General features: G+C 46.5%; 1 protein-coding gene across 1 annotated transcript in view; it reads left to right on the top strand.

Annotated features, from left to right (window-relative positions):
• Window positions 1-3795: 3795 nt before the first annotated feature.
• Window positions 3796-9412, top strand: part of RNF150 (ring finger protein 150) — a 109056-nt gene continuing 103439 nt past the window's right edge. Inside the window, exon 1 of the mRNA XM_065736357.1 lies at window positions 3796-4270. Within this exon, the coding sequence (XP_065592429.1) occupies window positions 3805-4270 (466 nt within the window). The 5' untranslated portion in view covers window positions 3796-3804. The remainder of the gene's footprint in view (window positions 4271-9412) is intronic.

The raw sequence follows: 9412 nt of genomic DNA, 5'->3' as shown, positions 1-9412 counted from the left end.
TAAACCTCTACATGAAATTAATGACAAGCAATTAAAATGTGGAAAGTTCAAGGGAGCTCAGTGCTATCATGGAAGAGAAAGAAACTGCGCAAAGGAGATGTTTCTTTCAAATGTTTTTATTTTTAAGAGGCTGTAACAGAAGAAGGAACAGGCAGAATGGCATTCAGCAGCAGCAGTCTCCTGGATTCTTGTCGTTTACAAAAAAATGTCTACAACAAAAGCAGACACTAAACAAATGTGATAAGACATGGCAATTTAGCCTCTGGGACAGAAGAAGCGCCATCTCACTGTGAAAACTTAGTAAGGATCAGACGAGATAAAGCTTGCTTCAACACTTCATAATTTTTAAATGAAAATGTCACTTTCCCCATAAATTCTCCTAAAGCTTTCCTATGGCAACAGTGAGATTATCTTGGCTGGACACACACACACACACACACATATATTTTTGTCTGGAACTTTACTCTGAGTGTTTCTTTAGATCATTAGAATTTTATCAGAGACTTAACATTAAATTGACTGAGGTAAATGAAACCAGAACTACAGTAGCAACTACAGTAATTCTAACAATGTTACGGAAGAGTGAAGCAGTATTCAAATCTAAGGCAAGATTCTGTAATAAGTTCAGTAGCAAGCAATGTAGCTATTAGCATATGAATTGGAAGATGGATGGAATACTAACAGTGTCAATTAGGTCAGGAAAATGCGTATACTCAATTAACTCTCTTAATGAGCAAATGTGTTGTTTTCTTTTATTGGAAGCACAGTATTTGCAGCACATGGGTGAGGCAACGGTATCACTTTACCCTTTGTGTGGTTTCCCAGTGTTCACATCTCTTCTGTTCTCCAGGTGTAAGCAAGACTCAATTTCAGTTTCATAGCAAGGGAAGAAGAAAGAACTCATTTTCCTGAGCACCTGCAGGGAGATCATATTTCAGTCAACTTTTTCTGCTGTCCATCAGCATTAAAAAAGCCTTCAGGCTGCCTTACAGTTAGCCCTCACCCCAAGTCATTCTGCACCCACACCTGTTGGGGTCTCAGCCCTGTAAGGGGTCACCATGCTGAAAGCAGGAGGAATGGAGCTGCCAACTGAAGCCTCCTAAATGGAGTGAGAGGAAGAACTCGCCTACACTGGAGCACGTATTTTCTGTAGTTTTGCTTTTGCCTGTGTCCAGCTCAACACAGAATCACCAACACCTGGGAGCATTTAGGTCTTGTATTCAGTGAGGTATCATATTTGCATGTTCTGCATTGCTTGCTGGAGGCACTTTCCATTAATACTAAAGGGTGACAGAGTGCCTAATTTAGGTGCTGATGGCACCTTTCTAAATACACCGTGATGCCATCTTGGTCAAGGCCCAGACCTTCTTCTACATTAAGATGTTTAAATTCCAGGCAAACCCCTATTTCATCAGAATGTAGACAGTCTAACCTAACTTGAAACCTTAGCCATTTTACCTCTCAGCAACAACTGTCCCAACAGGCTGAGACAGAGGTTCACAAAACTCCTAACAAAGAAGCCTGGAGATCTGGAGGAAATTCCTCTCATGGTCCCCAGTTCTGCTCCAGAGCAGTTGGTGGTTTTGCTTTCCTGGAGTCATAGTTTTTGCACTGAGCCACGTGATAGCATTTTGCTGCAACTTAGCTTTTCTCACCCGATTCTTTGAGCATTACACATGTAATGATAACATCACGCATCATTGGATAGCCCACCTTTAACAAATCTGCTATGGCAACAGCTGTGTAACAGCAGTGTCAGTTTCCTCTCAAAAACACAAACCATGCTTATTTGGCAGGCTACTTTCCATTTAAACCAACCAAACCATCATCAAAAAAAAAAAAAAAAAGCACCCTTTCTGGCATCTACACCACTGAATCTTTCTATTTTGTTTTCCTTGGAGTTGGTTGGGCTACCTGTCCTGGTCTACCTCACTACCTGTTCTCCCCAATTTGGTTTTCTGAATCTTTTCAAGGAAACTGAGCACTCACTGTTCCAAGATGTTCCAGTTAGGCCAAGATTCTAGTCATTCTCCACTTCCCATCCACTCTTTTGGGATTCACAAGCGCTATTTTTCTGTTTTTGTTTTCTTGGAGTTTTCTTTTATGTTCTTAATAGGTGCTACTTAATCTCCCTTTTACGAGTCAGTCATCTGGGGAACACATCCTCCTTCTCTTTCCAGATATAAATCTGAAATATTTATCAATCATTTGTACATTTTCTGCCTTCTAATAATACTTCTTACTTTCCCAAACATACAAATGCCTCATTGCCCCTAGCCGTGCCAACTGTGGATTTTCCTTGCTGGCTTAGCTTCCCTTATGAAATCTCAACACTTTTTAATTAATGTTGATCGTCATCTACTTTCCTTTCTCAACATTATTTTCACATGGTAATTTTTAATTTGTTTCTCCAGGAATTGGCTTTCAAGCAAAGCTGTCCTTTTGCTTGTTGGTAGACACACAGCTTTTTGGCAACCTAATACATTTTGTTATAAATTTCTCTATTTTATTCCCACATTTGTACATTTTCCTCCCAAACTCAATTTTGTCAACACTGGGAAAATGACCTTTTCACCGTTGAGGCTGTCAGCAGAAGAAGGTGGCGGTGAGATCTTTGTAGATCTCATCTCAGCCAAAGGGTACAGCGTTTCTCGTGTCGGGATTTAATAATGAGGTGGCTGGGGGAGGCAATATACGTTGAATCTTGCGAGATGTTCTTCTGCTATACTGAACATATGAATGGAAATACAGAATTTTCGCTGCTTGCTTGCACTAAGGTGGACAGAGCCAGTTGCTGTTTGACCTCGTTTTATGTTGAGAGGCGCCCTCGTTTTATGTTGAGAGGCGCTTATGCCTTGGCGTAACTCTTCTTGTCTATTTTGTATGTTTAAATCCACAGATCCACGCTTTCAGTGATTTTTCACAATTAAGCTCTTCTTTTGCGTCCCTCAAGTCCGGGTGTTTAAAAAAGAGCCGCTCTGTCACTTCTGCAGGCGTCCGTTGCTTTAAGTGCCGTCTTCATCCCAGAAACACACCTGACTGTGGCACAGCCGCTCATCATTAGCACGCACAGCTGCACGGGCAACCGCGGCGAGAGAGCAGTTGGGTCTGGATTATAAAACCTGCGCACGACCGCTTCAATCAGCGCAACTTCTGACGAGCTGCGAGCCGTTCTCCCTGTGAGGGCTCCGGTAACGCTCGGCAGGCGCTCGGGCAAAACCGTAGGCGGGGAGATCTTTCAGTTTTGCCGTCCGCCCTGCAGCATCCAGGGGAAGGGGAGCGCCCCGGCGCACTCTACCCCCGCTGACGTCCGTCGGCCGCGGCCGCCGCCTGCCGGCAGGTGCCGCTCCCGCTCCGCCACGGCCCCCGGCGCTCCGTACCCCGGGGAGCGCGGCCACAGCAGGGGCCGGGCTCGGAGTGGGCGCGGCGCCGCGTGTGCGTGGAAGTCCCCCCCCTCCCCCGCGCCTTCCCCGCCCGGCGGGCGGCCGGGCTGCCAGCAGCGGGGGAGGCAGCCGCGCGGGCAGGGCGAGCGAGGGGAGGGGGGAAGGAGAGAAGGAGGGAGGGGGGAGGCTGGCGGGCGGGGACGGGGCCAGCCCGAGGAAATCAAACGGCCCCGACATGAATTAGGCGGCGGGCTGCAGAGGGGAGGGCCCCCTCGCCCGCCCTTCCCTCACGGCGCCCGGCGGGAGCAGCGCCGCCCCGCACGGAGCCGGCGGTCGCGGCACACACGCACACGCGGCGCAGGCAGGCGGGGGCGGGCCGGGCGGTCGGGGGGGGTGGGGTGGGGGGGGGGAGAGCCGGCAGATGAAGATGGCAATGTCTGTGATCCAAGCGTGCCGCAGCCTGGCTCTCTCAACATGGCTGCTGTCCTTTTGTTTCGTGCATCTGCTGTGCCTGGACTTCACCGTGGCCGAGAAGGAGGAGTGGTACACGGCCTTCGTTAACATCACCTACGCCGACCCGGCGGGAGGCAGCGCCGAGCTCCGCAGCGAGAAGAGCGAGTGCGGGCGTTACGGCGATCAGTCGCCCAAGCAGGACGCCCGAGGGCAGGTGGCCCTCTCGGCTTCTCCCGCCGACCGCCAAGCCTGCGATCCCGGCACCCGATTCAACGCTCCGGAGCCGGGCAAGAGCTGGGTGGCCCTCATCCCTGGGGGCAACTGCACCTACAAGGACAAGATCCGCCACGCCGCCGCCCAGAACGCCTCCGCCGTCGTTATTTACAACGTGGGCTCCAGCAACGCCAACGAGACCATCACCATGCCCTACGCAGGTGAGCTGCCCTGCCCCGCTCCTCGTGGGTGCACCCCGAGGGCCGGGCCCCGCTTCGCCCCAGCGTTGTGTGCCTAATGCTCCGGTGGCAAAAAGTTTGGGAGATGCCAAGTTTGAGATTGGAGGAGAAACGGACCTGGAGTCCTCTGGGGAGCAGCGGCGTTTGGTTGTGGCCAGTGAGGATCCTCTGTCAGGTGCCACGAGGAAGCAGGTGTGATTGAGACCTTCCCGGGAGAAGCAGAGCGTCCGTGGTGTACGCTTATCGGGGGAACGCGGTGACCACTGTCTTGTCTGTGATAGCATAGAAGCCGAGGGATCAGGCAGGAACGCTGAGTATCTGATTTGGTGAGAACGTGTGGTGGATTGTCCGTTTTTGACATCTGTGAGGGTTCTCGGTCCAGGAGAACCCTCAGATGGGGCAGCATCAGCACATGGGTGCTTGGCTCTGAGCGGGCTTGTTGCCTAACAGGGCAGAAATCCATTTGTCAGGAGCAGCGCAAACCTCTGCTTATTCCCGCAAACAGACTCGCTGTGTTTGAAAAGGTTGAGGTTTTTAAACCAGCTCAGCAGACTTCTATTTAGGGACAGTGTTTTCTGCCAGGAGTCACTGCCCTTTTATACCACCAGCTTTTTCTGTGGGGACTGAAATGCCACCTATTATGAAATCTGTGTGTTTTGCATCCAGTAACTAATCGTGCCCAGCTGTTTCGTACCAGTTGAATCTTAGCAGAGTTGTGAGTAAATTGAAACACGGGAAGGCTGCAAAACAGGATATTATTCTAATTAGATTTTTCAAGTCCCTCGTTGAAGCAGCTAGCACGGATGTGTTGAAAAATAATTTGTTGCCTTATGAGCATTATGATCCTGCTGATACAGAAGTGATACTCTGAACCCCTCGTGTGCCACCTCCTTAAGAGATTAGTTGGGCACATCAGTGTTTCTTTGGTGGAGTCTGCAGAAGGTTTTCATCCTAATTTTCCACTGATTTTTTGCAAGCCAGGAAATTCCTCACCACCTGAGCTTCTTAAAACCGTGCTTTATAAACGGTGCATAGTTTAGTAGTGGTGCAGATTGTACTCCTTCATACTTGAAGCATGTTGGATTATTTATTCAGCAGTATAATGGAGCAGGACCTTGGCATGCTTATGCTCCCTTAGAGTACATCTCGGACTGGTTGAAAACTTAAAGCGTATTGCTTGTGCACATCCAGTAAGTTTTTCTGAAACTGCCAACACGTTGGATCAATTAATGGTTTGCCTGTTCTTAAGCTGTTTTTCCCCACAAATGGTGTTGCATTAGGGAGCAGTGGGAGTGAAAAAATGTCTAACCTTTTGCAATGGTGGAACTGTCTTGTTTTAAAGCCTACAGTGAAGTAAGCAAGGGAACTCTCTTACTGAAAAGCGGCCTCTGCTTTCAGAAATCCAGCCACTGTATCACTTATCTTGGGGGCAGCTTCTTTGATATCATGACTGTTCACAGCGTAGCCTCTGAGTCCTTTTTCGAGTATGAATTGATGCCCAGCCGTTGCACTGTTGTGGAGGCTGAAGTGTGCATAGCAAATATGATCTAGACTTGTAGAACCTGATCAGACTCAAGGGCTTTGCTGGCTGTTTGTATGAGTCTGCCTTTGTTTTAGGGGTTGTTATTCTCTGAAGTTGGAAAAGTGACTGTTGATTTTAACTTAGAGAAAACCTGTCCTCTGCCTATGGTAGATCTCGTGGATTTCAGTGCTGAAGTCTGCTGGAAAAGGAAGAAAAAAAATTAAATTAATATTGGACAAGCTAGCAGAGTTTAAGAGCTGCTTTTGCCTTTCCTCTTCCTTTTTTACCACCATTACGCTGGGGCCAAGTGAACATGCACAAGCTGTGTACAATTCTCTTTCTGACTTGATGTCTCTGCTGTTTGCTTGGTCCTTGCCTAAATGATAGTGCAAGATTCTAGGGAAGAATGAATCAGATTCTTGGTTTCAGAGTTGAGCAGCATCTGCAGTGCTCTGCCCACGCCAAATTCTGGAGTGGGAAGAAGAAAATTTCATCCTGGAAAACACTGGGGGTGGGAGGGGGACATGGGGTGTGTGTGTGAAATAGGACCCGAAAAGCAATTTAGAAGTTGAAATAAATGTTGTTGGTTTTTTTTCTTTTCCTCTCTTTTTTCCTTCTGCAGATTTTTGAGGTTTCTTGCAAGTTTTAATAAACTCCTTCTATACAGAAAATGCTGTGTCCTGTTGAATAACAGTGTGGCTCCTGCCTTCATGGAAGAGCTGCCGGTCCTCCTGAGACAGATGCCTCTTTTCCCTTGTGTCCATCTTTCTCTTTTATATGTTTTGCCTTCTTTCTTTCGCTGTCACTTTCTTCTGTTTTGTTTTTGTTTCTCTCACTCCCACTCTTAATTCTTTAGATCTGCTCCTACGTTTCACCCCCTCTCTTGACCACATTAACCTGTTACTATTCTGTATCTCCTGCCAAAGATTAACTTCACTGCTGTTTTCAGTTACAGTGAATCTTTCCTAAAATGGTATTTCCTCATCTTAAAGTCTGTAGGAAACTGTGGCAAGATAGTTTTCAATTTGAAACATCCGTAGTTGTCCTTTCCCCCCTCCCACTCACTCAAAATGGAAACTAAGGTGGTATTATTTGTAAGCCCGTTGTGCAAATCTTGAGATATAGCTTTCCAGGCTTTGCTCCGTGCACCAGATGGAACAAACCAAGTGTTCTATTGGAACCAGTTTATTCTGTGTTTAAAGCTTATGCTTTCTTGGAGCCTCTTCTTAGGTCACCACTTGCGCGTTCAGAAGAGTGTGGTGAAGTTGTGACATTTGTGTTCACAGGGACTGCAGAGCCCTGTGAAGCTCATGCTAGGATGCACTTATCTTCTGCATCATAATCTATAGCCTTTGTGAATCAGTATCTGTATTGTTATTGGCTTAATAGATGGTATAGGAGCTTTGAGTCCAACTGTGCTTGCCTTTAGACTAATCAGATTTTGACCAGAAGAGGCACAAAAACATCTATCATTTCTGCTTCAGATGTTTGAGTTTTTTTTCCCCTCATATATCTATTTCTTTGATAACAGAGAGGTGATTTTCTTTTTCCCCCAGGAGAATAATCCATGGCTCTGACTGGCATTTTTTGTTACTTGCAACATATTAGCTGTTACGTAGGTTTGAAAAGTCTCTAGCAACTGTGTCTACGTTTAATAACTTGCTGTTAACTGGAAATATTCTCACTACCAGTCCTAGCAGATGTCCTCTGTGCTTTACAGAGACGCTAAGGGGAAGTTTCCAAAGATAATTCTAAATTCTAGATGGGAGCTTCCCTCTCTTCAGCTCTCATTTGCTATTGAGGGATCCTAGGTTAACCGTCCCTGTCTTGGTGCTAGGGTGGGATGTTAGTTGTGTAACTGGTGCAGAATTCGTGTGTGGGTAGAAGTCAAATCTCTGTTAATCAATACCATATGCAACATTCACTTTGAGTTCTGGAGTGCATCAGAGTACCTTGCTAAATTGATAGGGTTATTATTTGAGGCAAATTTTATCCTAAGTACTTTGCACCACAAGCAGATGCAAGTCGGGCACTTCTGTGTTCTCTCTATTCTGCTTTTCCACGCACTGTGCCATATAAATTTTTAGTTGTATGCTACATGTATGGCCGTCTGTTTTCAATGAGACCCAGATGCCTCACTGTTGCTTTTTATAATGGCATGTGCATATTGGCAGCAACTGGCAGCTACATCTTTGAGGCATGAATCTCCTGTGTGGTCTGATGATTCTGACTTCTTCCCTTCCTCCTTGGGTCTAAAGTGCAGCATGTGTACACCAGATGGCATGAAGAAGAAGGCATGGCTACCCCACTGCAAAACCAGGTGGACCCCTCCACATATAGCCCTCCATGCCCATTCACTTCAGTAATGGCTTCCATGCTTGTACTCGGAGTTTTGTTCCCTGATCAATGAGTAATCTTGCTTCTTACATATTTTGGGACGTGGTGTTGTACTTTTGGGTTGGGACTCCTCTGTACAACTTGTACAGATATGCAAACTAAATGCTGAAGTTGAAGATTTCCTTATACAGACTTTATTCAATATTGTGAGTACCTCATTTCTTCCTTTATTAAAACAATTGTTTTTCTAAACTTTTGTTTTGTTCTAATAAGAAAAATGTGCTGACAGTATTCACACTGAATTCATCTACAAATAAGTATGAATGAGGGTTAGAGATTTGAGATTTCCAGGCCCTACTGTAATTTTCTTCTGCTCAGGCACCCAGGATTATCCCTAGTAGAACTGACCTAGTGGAGGACGGAGTCAGAGATGTATTGATGTCTTTCAGTCATGAAATCAAGGCATTGCTGAGGTGTGCTGCCAGCTATAGGAACAAAGAGGAGCACCTGGGTCTGTCATGTAAACCTGTCTTTCAACAGCTCTTGTAAATCTGGTTCTTGATACTTATTAGAATTAGAGACTTCTAACGCTGCCCACTGAGTTTTGCTAGCGAGTCTCACTTCTGTCTGCTTGTTCTATTGTGGTTCAGTGCTGGACCAGTGCTGAATTAGGAGGAGCTTTTGACTCTCTTGAGGGTGGAGAGGCCTTACAAAGAGATGCTCTCAAATTAGAGGGCTGGGCAATCCCCAAGCACATAAAGTTTAACAAGAGGAAGTGCTGGTTTCAGCACCTGGAATGGGGTAACCCTAGACCTATGTACAGACTGGAGAATGGGAGGCTTGAGAGCAACCCTGTGGGAAGGGATCTGGGAGCTCTGAGCGTTGGCAAGTTGGAACATGAGTCAACAGTGTGCCCCAGCAGCCAAAAGATCCGACAACAGTCTGGGTTGTGTCATTTCTTCAGAAATGCCAAGTGCTGAGGGGCTTTGTGGTTACCTCTAAGTTCCAAAGGATAAATCTGAGGGGACTAGACAGAGACTAGAGCAATGACATACTCTCAGTGTCTGTTAGTGTGTGTGTTGAATCTTGCAGCTTCTCTGAACCTTACTGTTGGCTCGTATATCTCCTTCAGAGCCTGTTGCAGTTGGTGGAAAGACAGCAAGTCTGAGTCTGAGCTTTGGTCAAGTAAGATACAGCTTTCTCTATGAAGTGTTGAACTGTTGATTCACTGGAGATTGTGTTGATCTTACACACTTCATGATTGC

This window comes from Cyrtonyx montezumae, unplaced genomic scaffold (genome assembly GCF_038088225.1).
Source record: "Cyrtonyx montezumae isolate F1298 unplaced genomic scaffold, pur_monq_1.0 scaffold_2, whole genome shotgun sequence".
Taxonomy (NCBI): Eukaryota; Metazoa; Chordata; class Aves; order Galliformes; family Odontophoridae; genus Cyrtonyx; species Cyrtonyx montezumae.
This window is presented reverse-complemented; position numbering and strand designations above follow the sequence as displayed.